The sequence below is a fragment of the Caretta caretta genome, chromosome 12, assembly GCF_965140235.1.
Source record: "Caretta caretta isolate rCarCar2 chromosome 12, rCarCar1.hap1, whole genome shotgun sequence".
NCBI lineage: Eukaryota > Metazoa > Chordata > Testudines > Cheloniidae > Caretta > Caretta caretta.
In genome coordinates this window covers 26,439,591-26,462,702 of record NC_134217.1, presented here as the reverse complement: position 1 = coordinate 26,462,702, position 23,112 = coordinate 26,439,591, and the positions used below count along the sequence as shown (strand labels likewise).

The window sequence follows — 23,112 nt, the reverse complement described above, 5'->3', positions numbered from 1 at the left end:
TTCTAACACTTTCCATTTTTTGTAAGTATCGTAGCGCTTTGAATATCAACTCTGTTCAACACATTCCCATCCACATGACACCAGTAGACGCTCTAGGGGAACCCAAAGTTAAACGTCTAGGTTGTCTCAGGATGAGATTCGCATTGAAAACAATTGCAGTCATTTTAACTCTTCAAATTTGTTGTTGTTTTATTCAACTTTTCTGTTGAATTGTATCTCTGGATGTGCTGTTGGAGGTAAATAATCTAGAAATGGAGTTGGAAGATGCAGAGGTTTTAATAACTTTTCTTATATTTGGTGAGAAATCATCTTTTAATTGAAAAATAGCAACAGGAAGGAAACATTGTACAAGAGACAGAGCTTTCTCAGGGGGTCGCCAGCACTGTGGAACAAACTCCTGCAGGAACTAAAAATTACCACAAATCTCACCACTTCCGCCTTAAGTGCAAGATTCATTTCTTTGACTTGGTCTTCTCTTACATAAACATATAGCGGCGTGTGTGTGTGTGTGTGTGTGTGTATTAAATATATCCACAACACTGCACACACTTCTCGCCCAGGGAGATGAGAAGCACTCCTATTACAGTGATGAGTGTGGTATAAAAGCCTATGTAGAATAATTGTATCCTATCTGGAAATTAATGTTCTTTTAAAAAAGAAAAAATCAATAAAAATGTAAATATACATCCTGAAAAATTCCAGAAATTAAAAGTTTCTGAAATAATAAACATGGAAAGCCAGAAATACATTTATTTACACTGTTTTCAAGGCCAAACTCACACAGTAGTTTCAACATGAAATAAGAATGAAAGAAGTGCTCAGAAAATACACTGGGGGGGAAAAAAACAAAAAGCACCTCCCCACATGACTATTTAGTAGAATTCTATTTAGTAGAATTGTTCATGGTATTGGAAAGCTTTTGTTATTGGTAAAGACAAACAAACATAATACTTATATTCACCCAATATTGTTAGTCCTCACTTGACCTCTAGCCAGTTTGACTTCCCAGCCAAAAGCAAACCTGGCGTCTCAGTTCTGCAGCTTACACCAGGATGGTGGCCAATGTGCTCTATACCTGTCCCTGTGCATCTTATAAATTGCCATATCATGAATTAGATCTGCTGAGATTAAGTAAGGCCCAGAGACCCCAGCTTTCATATGGTCTAGGAGAGCAGGAGCTGCTTGGAGTGAAAGGAGAGTGGGACTAATTAGTACATAAAGCTTAATATGCTGAAATCCAGTTGTATGTAGGAATCCATGCAAAGTTTGTAAGTCCTCCAGGAGACTTTGTGAAGCTTTTAAACCTCACAGACACGTATGGAGAACTGGAAAGCTAAAGTTCACAGAATTAAAGTTTATGTACATTGAACATTTTATTTTTTAGCATATAAATACCTGTGCTGATGCCGATTATAGAACATTTGCATAGACATGTTCATAGCTGAAATGTATTTTGTTAATATTCCTTATTTTAAAAAAATAGGAAATTCCCAGGGTGGGGAAAAAATAGTTTGCCATTCTGGTTTGGTTTTTGATTGTGCCATGTGATGCATTTGTACTCAGACGTTTAATAGAATTTAAGGGCAAAAGGGGCCATTATGACTATCCGGTCTGAACTCCTGCGTAACAAAGACCACAGATTCATCCATTGCTTCTAGCTCACTGCTCCTTATAGATTTGTTTTAGAAACTGTATGAATGGTGAGGGTATTTGAATATTTATCTTCCTTTCACTATTCATTGCCATAGTTTAAATACAGTTTAAGAAAATCTAAGTAAAGTTCCTTTGTACATATTTTTTAAATTTAATGTTAAGTTATCACTATAATGTAAAATTGTTTGTTAATGAGGTGGGTATTAATGTAGGACTTGTCTAGGTAATAGGGTCACTCTTCATAGCACATGTTCCTTGAAGCCAGACAGAAGATTGGGCAGGATAAGACAACCTTGTGCTGTTAAATGGACATTCTTAATGACTAGATAATCAGGACTGCTAAGTTAGACAGACTCTAGCATGGAAGAGCCTGCAGAGATGATACCGTGCAGGTGCGCTACCATTAATTGCTGCAGAAAGAGTAGGCTAGCTGGCTGATTTTATTAATTGTTTTAATATTTAACATACCATACCAGGCTGACCAAGTGCCCATATTCAATTATTATATGCCCACTAATACTGAGAGAGCAAAAACTCATCTCTCAGACAAGCCAAATAGGTTCTATCCAAGTATCCCAGGCGGACAAATTATTCAGATTCATGGCAGTTATTTCCAGTAGAGATCACTGAAACTTTTATTATTTGCTACCAAAACAACACAGACAGAAATAAAATATCTATAATCTCATGAAGATAATGAAGCAATAATCAGGAGGGGGTGAGTACAAATAGCAGATAGCTTCTAGCCTTTGAAGTGAGTATGTGCATCACTACACAGGAAGTTTTACGGGCTGGGAGCCAGGACATTCTTACTCTTCAAAGATCTTTTGAAAAAATATTAACAATTTCACAAGGAGATCATTAGGGGCAAGATGTAATCTGTACAATGCAAACAACTGTCCAAGTTGAAATCCATTTCTAACTTGTTGCTCTGGATATCTGTTGCTTATGCAGCAGCTTTAATTAAACACAGTCTGTCCCTTTCAGCATCATTTATGCACTCTCTCTCTCTCTCTCTCCTGTGCAGAAGTTCACTTGAACCAGAGCAGCCCTATCAGTGAGTTTCCCGGCTACAGTGAAAACGGCAATGACACCAGCTTGCTGGTCTCCCCCCTCCTGGTAGCTGGAGTAGTGATTGGACTTGTGCTGTTTCTATCCTGTGTGACAATCATTGTTGGCAGCCTGAGAAAGGATGGACGCTTAAGACACCCACACCTGAGGAGAGAAGCTACTTATGGTGAGATCGTGCTTACGTGTCTTGTTGCACTGCTCCTATGGATAGCGAGAGCATGGCTGCAGAAACTGCAAAGCAAACATTAAAAAGACAAAAAGGAGGATACAACTGGTTTTCTTGTTTAGTTGCATCTCTCAAAATAATGAGAGCTACATTTCAATATTTTAAGTGGTCAAAATGAATATGTGAAAGCCAACTGCATAGCTCTTGTTTGTCAGACTGCTTAGTTTTCTTTGGTATTGTACACATTTTTGTCTCCCTCCCTATAGTCTCCTAATTTCCTGCTGCACTCTATTGAAATCCCATTACTGCCATTGGTCTGTGAGCCCAGTTTAATTTGTGTCTGCTAGAGAGCCAGCATATAGTAGTTTCTAGAACAGGAAATAATGGAGTTCTCAGTCTCCAAATCTGTACCGACCTTGAAAATTGCCCCTTTGTTTTCTATAGAAGTGAAAAGTTCCATGTAATGATGCTGCCCTGGCAACATGGCAGGACATCTGGTTACATTAGATTTTAAGCCCTTTCCCAGCAGCACTAGTCAACCTACCACTCAAAAAGTGTCCCAATTTTTTCTTCCTGTGACTGAAATAGTTTGTGATTTCAAAGTATATGAGCTGTGAAGAGTCCCAGGATGACTTTTGGGGCCATTTTGAGGGCTGCAAATCAGAAAAGCTTGAGAGCCAATTACACCAGAAAAACCGACAGAAGATGCGCTTCTGTAGTTAAAAACGGAAAACATTAGGCATGGATATAAAAAGTGATCCCATTGGCCAGATCTTCCACTGCTGCAAAGCACTGTAGCTCCACTGAAGTTGAGGGTCATTTAATTTATATGGGGCATTGGCAGTTTACAGTAGCGAAGGATCTAGCCCCACAAGGTTGCAGTTTGTCATGAGACAGTTAATTTATATATTTTTTTTAATTCTCAAGGGATTGTTCATTTAGGATTTTACAAGAAAACAATTCTAAACGTTATAATTTGGAGGAAAAGCCACTTACCGAAAACAAATTTACCCTGTTTTTGGAAGATACCTCTCAGGCCGCTTAAAAGTACATTGGACCAAAACTTAGTCTACTGAGATAATTTAGAAAGCTCCCATTGAAATCAATGGGGCTTCAATCTGGGGCCGTATTTTTCGTCTTTATTGTAATTATTCATTTTGTGTTCGATCTATGTTTAATAGATAAGTGTCTACAGTCAGCTTCTTCAAATAATGCAAACATTGTGAAGGTTTTTGGACCCCATTTTAGATTCACATTTTTCACCTCTTTTAGAATTGCTATATTTAATTAATAAATAAATAACCTTAGTCCATTGGAGATAAATTAAAAGCAATGTCTACTGTTTTTGTAAGACCTATTTTTTTTCTGGCTTTGCAGCAATTAGGGCACTACTCCCTGAGCTGTACAGTTACTGTATCATCAGTAAAGCTGGTACACAGATGTTTTGGCATTATAAGGTGTTGTATATTATATAAGATGAAGTTATCATTATTTAAACAAAAATGCCTATGTTAATATTTCAGCTCCATACCAACACAGAAGGTGGCGGGGGCATCAAAGCCCCCCAGAGAAAAGGACAATCTGAAGAAGATATTTTCCCATCTACCACCTGATTATTAGAAATAAGTGTTAAGTTGTACGAAAGGGCTCAGCAGCATCGTTTAAGAAAAAAATCAAAATAATAATCGAGTTTAGTGGCGCTCATTTAGCTATCTTAAGGTTTTACCTTAGCAGCCATCACCATAGCATCTGGGCACACTTCCATTGGCTCCAGTTGTAGCACCAGGAACCACTGTGAACTTGGCTGACTAAGCTTACTAAACATAGTGCCCTGAATTAATACCTGGTGGAGTTCCACCAATAATAAATTAACCCATTAAAATGACCCTGAAAAATGAACTGAAAATGTGCACACTGATGAAAAATGCTTGAGGAAGGCACAAACAGTCCCCAACTTGTTGAAGTGTGTCCCAACCCCTATCCAAAAAAAATCACTATTCTGGTAGAGACCTCCCTCAAAATAAAAGAAAAATATTGATCCCTATATACAGTCACTCCCTTAATTCATGGATCTAGGGTGATTTGCTTCATTAGAGGGCACAACTTATATTCTTATCTTTTCTATCTACAGCTCAGAACACCTTTAGAAAGTTTATACCACTATTTAGAGTTTCAGATAAGTCTTCTTAGGGTAACGCATAGCTGTGGAGATTTGCTGAATGTGTTTGTGGTAAAGAAAAGTCAAATTTAAAAGCAGTGGTGCCAGCAATGAGCGCAGACTCCAGGGCCAGATCCTCAACTGGTGTAAACTGGCATAGTTCCACTGGCTCTGATAGAGCTATGCTAGTTGATATCAGCTGCAGATCTGGCCCTTGACTGAGTAATCATTGCAAGGAAGCACTTTGCAGTGCACCTTATGGATAGCTTAACAAATGGGAAGCAGGCACACAGTTCACAGTAGCTACTTTTTATTTACAAATGAATTTTTATCCACACTAGTTTTCTACATCAGTGAGTTTAACCGCCTCTGTGAAACATGACTGCCCTTGTCAGCTCACTAAAGAACAGGCCTAGCCTGCCTCTGAGTAATGCTGACATTCCATGAAGTGCACCTGGTTGTGGCGTAACCACCAGCAAAATCCCATAGTGGATGATGTCTCTGACATAAAAACAGACAGGCAATAAAATTGTCATCTTGTTGGCTCCTTAAGGGAGTCAGGGACAATTTGTCCTGGTTATTTTTGTTCATATAGAGAAAGCCATCGGAAAACTACAGAAGATTTTGAAAGCTCTGTCTGCAGCATTTATGGTGCTACTGTACATGAAATTGTGACTAGCTTTACTGGTAACTCTTACAGGACAAGAAGGGAGGTCTGACAACTACCATTAGAGCTGAGGAAAGAATACAGAAGTCCTTTATTAGATTGATTTTGCCTCTTCTGTTCACAAAGGGGAGGGCAGGAGGTGGAGCTGTGGGGTGGAATCATCATGTCACTGAAGACCTGCTATTGTATTCAATTTCCTACTTAGTCCCCTGGGAACTCCCCTAGTTCTAGCTGCCACATGAGCTGAGCTGCCAGGAAAAGCTGCAGGAGGTCCTGGATAGGTGCATAAACCAACTGCAAACACTATTCCCTTAATAGAAAAGTCTGGAAAAGACCCCCCCCCCGAGGGGAATCCTACAGACTTTACCTCCCTCTGTAACAAGCCTTATCCCATTTATACTTAACACAATCCATTCATCTTCACTCTACCTCACCCTTCACATTCAGACCAGAAGTTTTTAATGACACCATGGCCTCTCCTAAGCTAGTGATTAAGCAGCATCCTTACACATGTCCTGCTTTTAGATAAGACTAGGTATGCATTAGGCAATATTAATAGGAAAACAGCTTGAAAATGATGCACCTCCTAGGCTTACTGTTCCCTCCACCGCCCCACACGCACTCCTATCTTATTTTAGTGCATTGATTCATATATATTTTCTGAAGCTAAGGTCAGACCTTATTGCTCTGAGTAACTCTCCTTCCACAAAAAGAAAAGGAGTACTTGTGGCACCTTAGAGACTAACCAATTTATTTGAGCATGAGCTTTCGTGAGCTACAGCTCACTTCATCAGATGCATACCGTGGAAACTGCAGCAGACTTTATATATACACAGAGAATATGAATATATAAAGTCTGCTGCAGTTTCCACGGTATGCATCTGATGAAGTGAGCTGTAGCTCACGAAAGCTCATGCTCAAATAAATTGGTTAGTCTCTAAGGTGCCACAAGTACTCCTTTTCTTTTTGCGAATACAGACTAACACGGCTGTTCCTCTGAAACCTCTCCTTCCACAGAACACGGTGCCTTTAACAGTTACGATATATTTTTTGGCTCACTATATTGATCAGATGAATCATTATTAAAAATATGTTGGCTATTCTGCCTAAAAATTGACTTGACCTTTTATCACTGATCCCTTCATGCTATGGATTGCAGGGGGTATGTATTTTTATAGATGTTACTATGATGCCGTCACTTCAAACTTTTACACCTTTATTTCCACACACCCCCACACTCAAAAAGAAACAGTATTAGCTTTCAACAGCAGGAGGAATAACTGCATAATTTACAAATTACAACCCTGGTGTTTACTTTCCATTTTGTCGGTCCTTTCACATGAGCTGCCTTTTCAACCCAAGCCTCATTTTACTACCTAGCAAAAAAGAACCCCCCACTTTTGTTTTTACTTTCAAACTACAATTATGCAAAACAGTGTTTTATGAAGCAGTTCCCTACAAAATCTCTAGGAAGACATTAGCATTGCACTTCTTGAAATTACACACAAATATAGTTCCTTATTGTAAGAGTTAAGCAAATGAGTTGTGTAACCAGTTACCAATGGGAGCAGGTGTGCGTAGGGTTGGGGGGGCACAGAGGGAGAGAGGAAGGAGGGCTACTGTCCAGGCACTGGTGGGTTTGGGGAAAGAGTCCCTGATTAGGCTTCTCTGGGCACCAGGTTGCCCCCAATACAGTTAGCTTAATTCAGACCAGATGAACTCTCCCCTACAGTTCAGTTACATTTAGCCACCCTCACCCATCTGCAAGGCTCCATGGCTGCTGTCCCCATGGAGGTGCTGACTGCTAGCTCCTCCTCTTCTCCCCTCCCATCTGTGGAACAGAGAGGGTCCCAAGCTGCTCAGGAACAGACCGTTTTCCATAAGGGGCAGCCAGCCACTGAAGTCTCCCAGTATCTCAGGGCCTGCTCGCCCTCCCCTTCCAAGAGTAATCTAATGGTCTGACTTCCTACCTCCTCACCCCTGCCCTACCAAAAACAATGTCAGCTCCTGACTCCCCTCCCGAGGGGCATCTCTCTGGTGCTTGTAGGAAAGGGGAGAGGGGCCAGGAGCCTGGAACTGCTGGAGGAGAATCATCTCCTCGTTTCTTCAGCCAGCCAGTGCTGCTGCTGCTCCTCTGGCCCGGTAGGATACAGCCAGAGAAGCAGAGGCGATGCCAAATCTACACCACAAAGTGGTGCAACTGAGAAGTCTGGGTGTAGGCCCTTCACCTGCCCACGGTTCCACACAGTCTATGCAGGTATTCTCTCCGTTATGCTACTAACCCCTGTCTCAGCGACAGCCTGCATGCAGGCAAGCCCAACACTGACTGCAGAGAAAAGAGCACCACCAGTTTACCTCTTGCCCCTTTAGATTTTGGCACACCTTGAGGTGTCAAACTTCCAATGAAAGACTATGCCCCTTTACACAGCACTCCTTGCTTGTACCCTGTTTCAACCAGTTTCCCGATATCTCTGTGGGAGCCACGTAAGGACTGCAGTTTTGTATTTTGGTTTTTTTTTCCCCCCAGTCCTGTTCTCCAGTTTCTTTTCCCCTGTGCCTCCTAGTATTAAGGACTCAAATTTAAGGGATGTCTACATTGCAATCAAAAGTGTGACTGCAGCACATGTTGGCCTACTTGTGCTTGCTTTGATCTAGCTAGCTCAAACAATGACAGTCAAGCCGTAGCAGCATGGGCAGCCAGACAGGTTTTACAAGCCCATCCAGGACCTAGGATGTGTACTTAAGCTTACCCCTGTGCTGCTGCAGCAGGGTCACTGCTATTGTTATTCAGGCTAGCTAGAGCAAAGCTAGCTCAGGTATGTGTACCCATTCTGCCGTCACACCTCCGACCCGCAGCGTAGACATCCCCACAGATGCCTAAAGTTAAGCACCTAGCCCCTTATTTAGACACCTACATAGAAGTGATCTGGTTTTCAGAGATGTTGAATATATGCAGCTCCCAATAACTTCAGTGGTTATGGAGAACAGTGCTAACATCTGAGATTGTGTACAGACCTTGTATTCTATTTGGGTAGGGCATTAATAACACTCACAATTTGGGGAGTTCCACGGGGTGTATATTCCTAGCTCCACACCAGGATACACAGTAGCTTAGATTTAGTGGGCAGCCACCCCTGAGAGGGAATTGTTTTATTTCCTTAAGACCTGCTTGCCCCTAAACACCAACAATCCTGCTGTCTCATTTGTGGACTACAGGTATAAATTATGGCAGAGCTGCAGAGAAGCCACCATGGAGAAAAGACTCAGTATTAATTGCCTTTTTTATAGCTCCAGATGGCTTCTCCTACGGTGGCTCAATTGGAGAGCTGAGATCCACCTGCACAGAGGAGTTCCCACCAGCTTTTGACTTCAGTTCCTACATGGAGACTCTCTCTCAGGTCAATGTCATGTATCCTGACTCACCTCCATGGTAAGTACATTTCTGGGTTTCTGCCAGCCCTTTTTAGGATTGTTTACATATTATAGGTACAAGAGTGGTAGGTTTTTTTTTGCAAAAGAATGTTGTGTTTATATTTGTATTTTGCTGACTGAGCCTTTGTGAAAAGGGACTGTTACTAGTCATAAGTAAATACCCCTTTTAAGTATTCCAAAAGAGGCAGTATAAATATATTTGGATAATCTTATTACCTTATACTAAAGACTATTAACAAGGACAAATAAAGGCTTGTAAACAGAATGTTTTGGCCACCATATTGTGTATAGTAGCTCAATATCCTCAAATTGTGGTTGAGAAGACCTTTCTGGGAGTTCTTGGGGCCACCAGAACTAACCAGACATGTTCCAAGATAGGAGAGAATTGGATAAATGGCAGAGAAAATAGGTCATGATCAGATATCTTCAGTAGCAAGTCCACAAAATAGAAAAATGCAGAACCTGGTAAATAGGTACCACTAAGTCAGAAGACAGATAAGGTGTATAGACGTGTGCGTAGACGTACAGCAATACGATCAACCTGCAAGACAGCTCCATGATTAGTACATGATTTGACCAGCATTGTGCCTGCTGGCTGTACTTGCTACCTGCTCTGTTATGCTATGGGGAGGGACGGGGAAGCAAACAGCCAGCTTTATCCCATAAACCTGTTTTACAGTGGTTACATCTCCATTTCTTCTGGCTCTGACACCCATTTTGCAGTTTGTTGATCCCTCCAAAGGAGCTATTAACTATCTCAAAACCATACCAAGCAATAAATGCTTGTTTCCTGATATGTTTTTTACAAAGCACTTAGACTAGAAGTGCGAAATCAACCAGAACCCTGCATCTAAATCCATAGAACTGTACATCAATCCACTTACAAGTATACATTGCTCTAGGGTCCACTCCTGCAAACCCTTACTGATCAGAGCATATCCACTGACAGCGATGGGAAAGCTTGTGTGTAAGGTTAGCTATTTACTTTGAACCAGCTCAGTACTAGAAAATAGTGGTTTTTTATTAGCCAATAGTTTGTTCAGGATTGGAAGTGCATCCTCCCGTCAGAAAACTTTTTAACTGGCCCTTCAGGACATCCCTTGCATAAGAGGAATTGCCAGGTGGCACAGAGTTGCCGTAATAGTTTTACGTCACCCCTTTGGCGCAGGGGCGCGTGGCCAGAATCTCTCTAAGCTTTGGCAATCCCCAGCTGCATTTGGGCTCCTGGGGCCAAGAGCAACTTTGTACCATTTAGAGCAGCCCTCAGGGTTCTCTACAGTTTACACTGTACTTGGGGACCAGCCAGCACCTTGATTGACCAGGATCAGAGAGGCATAAAGGTGGCGAACAGCCACTTTCCCATTCCCTATCCCAGGCCTGAGCTGTACATATGGCCCAGTATGTGACTATGTATGCAAACAAACACTGATCACCAAATTAGCCATCGACTCTGCATCATAATCACAAAGCAAGTATTCCCACATTTTTAATTAAAGTTTTTGCTCTAGTCTCACTACCACAGTAGTTAAATATTCAAGGCAGAAAACACTGAATATTTTTGACAAATATTCAAAAACTTAAATTGTATATCTTAGCAACACGGTTGGGGCCAAATCTCAGGAGGAGTAGAGTTTAGCAGATGGTTGAAAGTAAAATGTGGAGAATTACGTAGTGAGGCCTTTAAGCTTTCACTGAATGCATTATTTATTGCTGTGGGAACTTCAGTTCACAAAAGGGTTGCAATACATAATACAAAAACATTGGTATGATGGGTAAGTGTGACAGGGCACGACTCACCCCCACAGTGCCTCCTGCTGGCCACCCTGGGAATTAGCTCAGGGGGTTGCCACTATGCCCTCCTCAGGTGGTGTCTCCACCTGTAAGGGTATGTCTGCACTACAAAATTAGGTCGATTTTATAGAAGTCTATTTTTAGAAATCAATTTTATACAGTTAATTGCTTATGTCCCCACTAAGCGCATTAAGGTGGCAGAGTGTGTCCTCACTACCATGGCTAGCATCAACTTACAGAGTGGTGCACTGTGGGTAGCTATCCCACAGTTCCCGCAGTCTCTGCTGCCCATTGGAATTTTGGGTTAAGCTCCCAATGCCTGATGGGGCAAAAACATTGTCGCGGGTGGTTTTGAGTACATGTCATCAGTCGCCCCTCCCTCCCACCATGCAAGCAATGGCAGATAATCCTTTCGCGCCTTTTTTCCTGGGTTACCCGTGCAGACGCTATACCACGGCAATCATGGAGCCCGCTCAGCTCACCGCTGCTGTTGTGAGCATTGTAAATACCTCGCGCATTATCCTGGAGTTTATGTGCAGAACCGAGCTAAGAGACACCAGCACAAGGACGACTGTGATGAGGACATAAACACAGACATTTCTGAAAGCATGGGCTGTGGAAATTGGGACATCATGGCAGCAGTGGGGCTGGTTGATACAGTGGAATGCCGATTCTGGGCCCGGCCAACAAGCAGAGAGTGGTGGGACCACCAAGTGTTGCGGGCATGGGATGATTCACAGTGCCTGCAAAAATTTTCCTTGAACTTTGAGAGTTACTTTTCCCCCCCCGCCCTGAAGCGCAGGAATACCAAGATGAGAGCTGCCCTGATAGTTGAGAAGCGAGTGGTGATAGCCCTATGGAAGCTTGCAAAGCCTGACTGCTACCGGTCAGTCGGGGATCAATTTGGAGTGGGCAAGTGTACTGTGGGGACTGCTGTGATCTAAGTAGCCAAGGCAATCACAGACATTCTGCTATCAAGGGTAGGGACTCTGGGAAACATGCAGGTCATAGTGGATGGCTTTGCTGCAATGGGATTCACTAACTGTGGTGGGGCGATAGACAGAACGCATATCCCTATCTTGGCACCGAACCACCTTGCCAACTAGTATATAAACCGGAAGGGGTACTTCTCAATGGTACTGCAAGCACTGGTGGATCACAAGGGACGTTTCACCAACATCAACGTGGGATGGCCGGAAAAGGTGCATGACACTCACATCTTTAGGAACTCCGAGCTGTTAGAGCAGCTGCAAGATGTGACTTACTTCCCAGACCACAAAATTACTGTTGGGGATGTTGAAATGCCAATAGTTACCCTCGGGGACCCAGCCTACACCTTGCTCCCATGGCTCATGAAGCTGTACACAGGCAGCCTGGACAGTAGTAAGGAGCAGTTCAACTATAGGCTGAGCAAGTGCAGAATGGGGGTAGAATGTGCCTTTGGATGTTTAAAAGCTCGCTGGCGCAGTTTGCTGACTAGGTTAGACCTCAGTGCAACCAACATTCCCATTGTTATTGCTGCTTGCTGTGTGCTCCATAATATCTGTGAGAGTAAGGGGGAAATGTTTTTGGCAGGGTGGGAGGTTGAGGCAAATCGCCTGGCGGCCGATTTTAAGCAGCCAGACACCAGGGCGATTACAAGAGCACAGCTAGGCGTGCTGCGCATCAGAGGCTTTGAAAACCAGTTTCATGACTGGCCAGGCTACAGTGTGACAGTTGTGTGTTTTTCTCCTTGCTGCAAACCCACCCCCTTTGTTGATTTTAATTCCCTGTAAGCCAACCACCCTCCCCCCTTTGATCACAGCTGGCAAAGGAAATAAAGTAACTATTGTTTTGAAACCATACATTCTTTATTAATTAAAAAAAGTGAGATAACTGACAAGGTAGCTTGGGTGGGGTGGGGGAGGAGGGAAGAACAAGGCCACATTGCTTATTGTAGCCACACTACAAATCAAAACTGTTTGAATGACAGCCTTCTGTTGCTTGGGCCATCCTCTGGAGTGGAGTGGCTGGGTACCCGGAGCCTCACCCCGCCGCATAGTTATTTGGGATGATCCCTTCCCCCCTCCTCCCACTGCTGGCTATTGTCGGGGATGATCCCTTTTAGCCAAGCACAAACCACCCAGCATGAATGGGGTCCTTTTACTGTTCCCTTACAAAAATTCCCCTATTTCAAAGAGGTGACCATGAATGATATCACTCTCCTGAGGCTAACACAGAAAGATAAGACTGAATGTTGCTTAAATGCAACTAAAACTCAGGACCATTCACTGCCATGCTTTGTGTTGCAATGATTCCCGACTACTTGCTACTGGCTTGGCGTAGTAAAGTGTCCTACTGTGGAGGATGAAATAAGGCAGCCCCTCCCAGAAACCTTCTGCAAAGGCTTTCAGAGTACCTCCAGAAGAACTTCATGGAGATGTCCCTGGAGAATTCCCACTCCATCCCCAGACACGTGAACAGACTTTTCCAGTAGCTGTACTGGCCGCAAATGCATCCCAATTCTTCAGGGCAAATCAGACATTAAACACTATTGCTTTTAAACCCTGTACTGTAGTTACAAATGTGCACTCACCAGAGCTGCCTTCTCCAGCTTCAGGGTCAGGGATCCCGCCTTCACAGGGTATTGGGTCCAGGGTGATGAAAAGGTCCTGGCTGCCAGGAAGAACAGATTCACTGCTTATCTGCTATACATTCTCCTCCTCTTCCTCAGCCACAAAATCCTCCTCCCTGTTGCGTCAGACTCCCCCCATTGTAGGTGTCCACGGACAGTGGTGGGGTAGTGGTAGGGTCCCCCCCTAGAATGGCATGTAGCTGATCATAGAAGCAGCATGTATGGGGCTCTGACCCGGAGCGACCATTTGCCTCCTTTGTCTTTTGGTAGGCTTGCCTGAGCTCCTTAACTTTCACATGGCACTGCTGTGTGTCCCTGGTGTAGCCACTCTCCACCATGCCCTGTGCAATTTTGGCACATATATTAGCATTTCTTCTTTTTGCTCGGAGTTCTGCCTGCACAGATTCTTCTCCCCATACAGCAATCAGATCCAGTGTCTCCCTTTTGGTCCCGCTCGTTTGCGATTCTGGGGGGACTGCATGGTCACCTGTGCTGCTGAGCTTGCCACACTGACCAAACAGGAAATGAAATGCAAAATTGCCCAGGGCTTTTCCTGTGTACCTCATCAGAGTTCAAAGTGCTGTCCAGAGCAGTCACATTGGAACACTCTGGGATAGCTCCCGGAGGCCAATACCGCCAAATAGCGTCTGCACTAACCCAAATTTGACCCAGCAAGGTCGATTTTAGTGCTACTCCCCTCACTGGGGAGGAATACAGAAGTCAATTTTAAGAGCCCTTTAGGTCGACAGAACGGGGTTGGTTGTGTGGACGCTGTCATTTTAAAATCGACCTAACGCGGCTAAATTCAAGCTAACCCCAGAGCATAGACAAGGGCTAAAACCCATGTCACTCCACAGACCGCAGTATCCTCTTCTGTGCACAGCCCTCTGGCTGCGCCCCACTCTGTTTTCTCCCCACTTCCAGGGGAACCAGCTGTCTAGTCCATTCACTTGCTGCTGTGGTCTCCTGCAGCCTTCGGTCTAGCCCCTCACCTCAAGTGGTACTGCACTCCGAATACTGGCCACCCCCTCTGAGGCAAGTGTGGGGAAAGTGGGGGGGGACAGTCTCACCGGCTACTTCAAGCCCTGACCCAAGGACCCTATAGCCAGCAGCCATGTGCTGCTGCTCCTCCTACTCCCGCTGCGTATTTCCCTAAGCCATTTCCCTGTAGCCCTAGCACCTTCCCGGCCCTTTTTATCAGGGGCTTCAGTCTGGCAGTCCTCAGGCTGGTGCTCCCTATTGCTCCCCTGACCCTGCCCAGCACTGCTCTATCTAAGACAGCCAGTCCTTCTCCTTTGTACTCCAGGAAGAGACTGCCCCTGCTCTGTTGAGCAGTCCTTCTTATATGGGCCAGCCTGGCCCTGATTGGCTGTTCCAATAAAGTTTCTCCTGATTGGCTGGCACTATAAGCCCTTTCCTCATTGGCTGCCTCCCACGCAACCTCCCCAGGTTGGCTTTAACCCCTTACCTACGAGTGAGGGTCAGCCATCCCATCACAGTAAGATTCAGCATCGCCACTTTCATAGCACTTAAATACCATGGCCACATGGCATAATGTTCAAGCGTCTATTTTCTGACTCTTGGAGAGCGTTAGAACCAGCCAAGTTATTGTGATTTAGATTGAGGACTCTTCTCCATGACAATGGGTACTGAGAGGTGCTGTGTTCTACTGGGTTAGGGCTGGGCCTGCAAGCCAGGGGAAGAGAATTCTAGGTCTAACTTATTTACTGTTTGTCCTCATACAAGTCACAATAAAATTTAAAATATTAAGCACCAACATTGCTATGTACTAAATAAAAACATTGAATAATAGGTATAGCAAAATGTCAGGGTTAGCTGAATTACTGGAGTTTCTCCTTCTAATTCAGAGAGGAACATGTAATGTAAAAGTACTCTAGGGTACCAACAAATCAGTAATGATGTTGTGGTCTCAGCATGAGGGAAAAGAGGTGAAGAACAGAAATAAGTGGCAGCCCAGAATAGGAGTCATTGCATTAACAGCAGCGATAAATTAAAACCTCCCTAGCACATACCTGAAGTGATTGGAGTCTATGAGTGTTCTAATGCCATGGGCAAGCACCAGAAAAGTTTGTTTCAATTTGCAAGGTTGTTCTAAATGTTTTGTCCTGTCAGAGTCAGAAGTGCTACATCACCCCCAAATGTCAGGTGTCACTGAGTTGAGCATTCTTGAGCATATTATTTTTGCTGAAAACATCCATCTGAAAAATTCCTGGGAGCAAGACTGGAGCCCAAAGGGTGACTATAATTGTTTCAGACTATCATTTCCATTAGGTTTTGTACTCAGGTCTTAAACCAGAGAGAGAGAGAGATTAGGTAGTTTGTTTGGAGAAAACCAAGAGCATAAAATAGATTTCCCTTTTTCTGCAATTAGGGGAGGGCTAAATGTCGTGCTAACCAACCATGAGCTGGAGGAGAAATGAACACAGACTCTGCAATGGGTGCATCATTTGTAATCCCAAAGCTAGACAGCATCCCAGGATCTGGGTGTGCCTGAAATATGAGGGATGTGACCTCCAAGATCCACAGCAGGGAGATTATTCAAAAAATCTCTCTGGTACTGCAGGTGAATTTGTAAAGCCATGGCATTATTCAGATATGAAAGAACACCCTGAAGACCAATCCTACAAGCCCTTACCCAGGCAGATAGCTCTATTGAAGTCAATGGGACTGCTCATCTCAGTAAGATTTTGCACGATCCGGCCCATGCTACTGGCACCAGGGCCAGTGTTACAGGGCAGCAAGCAGGGCAATTTCCCTGGGCCCCATGCCACAGGGGCACCCACGAAGCTAAGTTACTCCAAACATACAGAGTCACTGTGGGTAAATGTAACAGAGTATTACAGTAATTTAATCTCTAAAAATGGAAATAAATCACACTTAAGCAGAGGTTTTTAAACTGTGAAGTACAGCTCAGGCTTGGGCTTCAGCCCCACATGGCCACAGTAGGGTGGGAGCCCACTCCTTAGTTTCTACCCTGGGCCTCAGCAAGTCTGACGCCAGCCCTGACTGACACCCATTCTCAGGTTAAATTGCACCAGTCTGAGGGAAATCAACCTCCACATGAAGCAAGGGAAAGGGTTGCCTTTGTGAGCAGAGCATAACTTTCCCTAGAAAACAAGACTAATACAGCCGAAGAGAACAAGGATTTTGAGGAATTAAACCAAAAACAAAGATAAAAAAAACAAAGGAATTAAACCAAAAACAGCAGCCAAAGAAAAAAATTACAACTAAATACAAGGTAAAAAGTGTTTGCATACAAGCATGTAGGAATAAAATTTTACAGCTGCCTACAGCCCCAGAGAGCTGTAGCTCAGGATTGCCAGGGCAGAGGGACAGCCCAGCCATGTCCTCTTTCTCCTGACTATGCCATCTGCATGACTTAGGAGTAACTAACCTGAGAATCCCACTACATAAGAGAGATCTTCCTGGGGCCAGCTCAGGCAGCACAAAGCTGTCCTGATGCAGAAGAGTATTTGACCTTGTATATTTAGCTCAAGATCAGAAGATGAGCATTAGTAAGGAAAAAACAGAACCGAGATACCTGTAAATGCAATTTGACCTTCCTCTATATCTCATGAATCTCTTTCACAGAAAGACAAGATTCCACTTGATGTATCTCGTAGGCCAAACTGAGCAGTGAAGAGCACAACACCCTAGATTTTCTAGGAGAACAGTCCACAAAAATCAGTCTACACTTTGCTATAGTTATGCAAGGTGCCGCATCCACACACAGCTCTCCAGTAGGATGTCCACTGTAGAATACTATTTATATAACCTCTAATTGGGAAATTTATGAAAAATGCTTTGGTATGTTAATTTAATTGCTTTGATGTCTGAGCTGCAAATCTCATTTAGGGCTCAATTTGATTATCGCTATAGATGCTTTTTCTAATCATTTCTTACATTAGATTTAGAGGAATACCAGGCACTCAGTTTTGTCATAGTCCTACCACACTCACGGGGCAGTTAAACAGAAGCAGTTTGGTCAATTTGTCTTGACAGCCCTAAATATATGGTGCTCATATCCATAAACACCCCTTTAGGAGATGTAATGACTTTCTAATGAATATGAGATCTGCGTGAACGTCTGTCAAACTGATTTTACGTGAGAAGAAAAAAACTGACAGGTCTTAAACGAAAGAATCAAAATGGTACTTGGATGCACCTCATAGCCTGTTCCTATCATATACAAATAAGTTTTACAATGCTGGGGCAGTTTTATATGGTGTTATGTCATAACAGAGGCTTCAAATGTTTTGGGATAAAACAGGGCAAGATATTTACTTCCAAGAACTCTAGCCATTATTGCTGAGAAAGAAGATCCATGCCACCTGGCACAAAGAATCCAGAGCATGGAATTCTCTTCCACAAGTGTTACAAAAAAAACCCAAACATAACCAAACACCATCAGGATATAATGAAAGATCCAGCCCTTTGCCAGAGGTCACCCATCACCAAAATATGAATTTGCAGCGTGCAGCAGCCGTTGAAAAAGCTAACAATGTTAGTAACCATTAGAAAAGGAATAGATAATAAAACAAAATATCATAATGCCACTATATAAATCCATGGTGTGCCCACACCTTGAACTGCATGCAGTTCTGGTAACCCCATCGCAAAAGAGATATACAAGAATTGGAAAAGATATAGAGAAGGGCAACAAAAATAATAAGGGATATAGAACAGCTTCCATATGAGGACAGATTTAAAAGAGAGACTGTTCAGCTAAAAAAAAAAAAAGAACAGACTAAAGGGGAATATTATAGAGGTCTATACAATCATGACTGGTGTACAGAAAGTGAATAAGTGACTTCAGAGGGCTTTGAACCAGATCCTTTGCCTCTGTTTCTCAATTTCTCCTGTAAAATGAGTCTAATATCATCTACCCCAAATAGATGCGATGAGATGTCATTAATGTTTGAAATTCAGTGATAAAAGGCACACTGTGGGTGTGAAACTCAGAATCAGCCTAACTGTGCTCCCATTTGAGTTAATGATAATATTGTTAACACTGAGCAGTTTTGAAAAACTGCACCCTAGAAGTGCCAACTATTATTAAATGCAATATGCTGCAGCACTAAAAGCAGCAATACCTCATAACCCACTGGCACCCCAAGATTTTCTAGCCAGAAATCCATTGCACTATGCAGTATGGCCACAATAAAGTTAAGAGGCCCTTGACAGTCAGAACTGAAAAAGTAAGTAGTTGCCCTCCTAGAAAAAAAAATCCTTGCTGAGTTCTCCTCTGGTTTTCCACTGGCTAGAACATGTTACCTACCAAACTGGATATTTCTGTCAGCTGCTGGAAAACTCATTTTTAGATTAATCGAAACAAAGCCCTTTCCAAGAAGCATGATCCTATTCAGAACTTTACACACTCACCCATCATAACGTGGGTTATTTTTCAGAGGTCCTCAGATATGAGAGGACACCAACAACTGCAACGATGATATATTAAAATGAATATTGGTGTCTCTTAGGATGTTTATATCTCCATGCGAGGCCTGGTAGTTCTAATGGAGGTAAACGCATAATGGATTATTTTAAGAAGGCACAATTTTCTTAATTGGTTTTGATTACTGTAGCAGTGCCCATAGCTTCACTGCCCTTTATAATGGTAATGCAGACACTCACTAAACACTGCTTATCAAGGGTTTATAATTTGTATGTAAAACATTCTTTCCAGGCTGAAATTTGTCTCACAAAATTTTCATCATAAAATGATTGATTTTCTTTGGAACATATTTATTTTAATTGCTTTGGTCATTTTAAAGCTGCATGACAATATACAAAATAGCAATTTATCTAGTTAAGATACTGGCTTGTATGTGCTTCCATTCCATTTAAAAGCTCTCGTTTGACAAACAAACAATCTTTAATATTCTATACTTTGTTTTTATAAAAATATTAAATGTTCATGAGCCACAACTGTTTTCTGCAAGACTTTTTCCCCCTCCCTGCATATTGCAAAATAAGGCCCCAGTCCTGCAGCTTTTATTCATCCAAGTAATCCCACTGAAAACACAAGCCTAATATTTGTTAGGCTCCAATAATATACTACACGCATTCCCCAGGACTGGAGGACTGGATCCCAAGTACAGTACTTTATCAGTAGGACTGTTCTAACTACATTATGAATGAAAAACATCTACAATCAACTTCAATTTTTGAGACCAGACTTTTTTAGCTGACTATTAACTGAGAGAACAGAGGCACAGAAAAGGTAAGTGACTTACACAGGACCAGTCTCTTGCAGAGATGGGAACAGAACCCACACATTCAGGCATCTGCTTGCACCACACCGCCCACATCTTTCTACTCTCCAGAGTCCTGGACAGTCTAAAACGGGCATTACCATCATTATTTGTTTTTGGTCACTACCAAGATGTGGTCAGCACTTTCTAAACAGAGAGTAGGTACAATCCCTGCCCTGAGGAACTCAGAATCTAGAGACAGTGTGTACACTTACCACAACACCTTTTCTAAGTGTAAGGAAGTTTCACAATCAATTTCCTGTTAGTAGGATCAGAGTTTAAATTGCAGGTTGCCTCCTCCCCTTAACATTCATGGATTCTCTCACTGTTTAGGTTCCTTTTCTCAGAATATTCTGTGTTCTCTAAGATATGTAACAGCTGCTGTTTATAATGCTATTTTGTAAACTCTGTTGCAAAAAGACACCAACAGTCAAAAGAAGGGGATTCATTACCAAGAAAGGCTAAAGAAACAACTAACCACCATTTCCCCGCACTGTTCTGCTTTTAACTGCTCTTTGTTTTTCTTTCAAGTGTGTTTTCCCACCTGTGAGGGTTGGGGCTCCCCTGGGTCCCTACCAACCCGATTCAGGTTGTTTGTAATGTCCATCCCCTGTTTGTAGGGCACAAGGGGTTTTCCAAACAAAAGAAAAAAAAGAAAGATCCTAGTCTCTCTCTTTCCCTTGAGAGAAGGGGAAAATCAGAGCAAAAGAAAGGCAAAGGTGATCTGTCCCTCAGGCAGTCTTTTGGGGTTACCCATTTAGGGCTTGGCTTATCAGCTAGTACAGTGTCTTTTATTAGGGCTTACCTCCAGCCCCTCTTCTTGTGGTACCTGCTTTATAACATTTCAGAGGCAGCAAGGCCTGCAACTGTCTCCCATCTTAACTAATTTGGCTGTGGGGGGTCAGCAGTCCCTGCAGTACAGAAGTCTTCCAATTCAACCCCCACCCTCCTCAGGTGCCCCTCTTTAAGCTCTCCGCCCTCCAGAACATGCAAGCCTTACAGCTGTGCCTGATTAGTGCTAAACCAGCCCAGAACAGCTTATTAGTCTCCTCTCTACTAGAGTGAGTGCATGCCTTCACACCACCTTTTTATTTGACTTTAATTAAGCTTTCCAAAAGACTTATGAGTCTCACAAGCTTATTCACTGAGAGGAGATAGCCAGTTTCTCACAGTTCTAGAAAAGAGAGTCAGTATTCTTTAAAAGAGAATTTTCTGTTTGGTTATAGCCGCCTGTGTCGTGCATGTGTGGCCGGCTTATTGAGAGGTTGATCTGTCTGTCAACAGAAGAACACCCATTGATTTCAGTGAGTGCTGGATCAGGCTCTCAAGCCTCAATCCTGTATGGCTGGGCATGCCATCAGTTCTTGTTGAAATCAGCACGGGTTGAGAGATCCCAACACCTTATTGGCTGGCACTTATCATTCCCAAACCTTTACCACATGCTGATGATGGCATTGCATTAGAGTCACACTGTCATGATTCAGCCTTTTCAAGTCAGAGGATCATCATATCCCTGGAACCATCAACAGAACTGGAAGGACAAATCATTGATTCACTTCTAATTGAAGTCTTATGGGTCCTGCTCTTGCTTCACAGCTTTCCTTTGTTTACAGTTTGACTTTCACTCAACTTCTGGGTCTAACATTATTGAGATTGTGTTACTAGATGTCTCTAAGTCATGGTACATGAATGTCTGTGCCCTGTTTAAGCGTGCTGTAGATTTGCTGAAAATGAGGTAATGGCAGACACTGTTAATTATCACCTTTCTTTCTTTCTTTCCCTGCTTCAGGGCCAGTCATACCAAAAATCCTGATCTATTATTATTGAATCTCCGAGAGAGATGGATATTGATATGAGGATACTATAAATCTGTAGCTGGGAGGGAAGAAGCAACATGGGTGTATTACGAACGTGCATGTTACAGGTGCTGTGTCAATGGATACGGATATCTCCAGAAAGTGATCTAATAGTTATTCAAATAAAACAGACTTTCATGACTTCATGATAGACTAAAGTTTGATAATTAAATCAGGTGGATGGTGCCGCAGAATCCATAACTTCTATGGTTTACATCCAGTGGCACAGGCAGCTGGTGACTTTTAATGTGGCCAGCACTTCCAATGGATGTAGCACTCCACAAGCACCTGGAAGATGTCCATACGGAGTGGATTTTTTTTTAAACTTTCTTTGAGTTTGAGAAAAATAGTACTTTAATGCTTACTCAATCACCGGCAAATAGAAGCCTATACTAAAAACAAGATCAAAATACATTTCATAGATTTTTTTAAATCACTCAGACATCAGACAGGTGTAGACTATCTCTATTTAAAAATATGGACAACTAGGAAAAATCCACAGTCTGCTAGCATAAAAAGTTTCACTGATAGATAAGAGCAATGCTATCACAATTTGATATTTCCTTTGCTATGATGATCAATACCCCCGCCCCCAACACACCTTTCAAGCTCCATAAGTCCTACACATGCCTATCACAACCTCAGTGGTTCTCAATCAGGGGTTCGGGGCCCCTGGGGGGGCCGCAAACAGGTTTCGGGGGGCCGCCAAGCAGGGCCAGCATTAGACTTGCTGGGGCCCAGGGCAGAAAGCTGAAGTTCCATTGTATGGGGCTGAAGCCCAGGGCCCTGAGCCCTGCCACCCGGAGCTGAAGCTGAAGCCTGAGCAATGTAACTTCACGGGGGCCCCAGGCAATTGCCCAGCTTGCCCAGCCCCCCTAACGCCAGCCCTGACTTTTATATACAGAAAATCAGTTATTGTGGCACAGGTGGAGTTTTTATAGCATGTTCGGGGGGGCCTCGGAAAGAAACAGGTTGAGAACCCCTGGAGTAACTTATGCAGTAACTCAAGTGCCCCAACAACAAGTATGTGCGTGAAACCAGACAATCACTATGCTCTCAAGTGAATTCACACAGGAAACTGATAAAAGACTAAAAGCTCTATCCATGGGCAAATGCTTTTCACAGAGTGATTACTCCGCATCTGACCTCTCAGTCCTTGTCCTCCACGGAAACCTGCACAACGCCTCCAAAAGACAGCTCTGGGGAACTTAAATTCATAACTCTGCTGAACACTAAAAACCATGGACTTAACAGAGACACTGGCTTTATGGCTCATTACAATAATTTGTAACACGCCGTACCACCTGTTAATCCTTGACTGCACACTTCATTTTGAGTGATCTCCAACAGCATGTATGAACCCCATATGCTTAACACTGTCCCGCCTTACATTTAGTTTGAACACTCTGGTTATCTTCTGCAGACCTGA

At 43.0% G+C, this 23,112-nt stretch overlaps 1 protein-coding gene across 1 annotated transcript in view; it reads left to right on the top strand.

Moving 5' to 3' along the window:
* The window catches only part of BEAN1 (brain expressed associated with NEDD4 1), a 111,942-nt gene that overhangs the window by 74,789 nt on the left and 14,041 nt on the right, over positions 1-23,112 (top strand). The window contains 2 exon segments of the mRNA XM_048817031.2: positions 2,681-2,890; positions 9,004-9,145. Of these exon segments, the coding sequence (XP_048672988.2) occupies positions 2,681-2,890; positions 9,004-9,145 (352 nt within the window).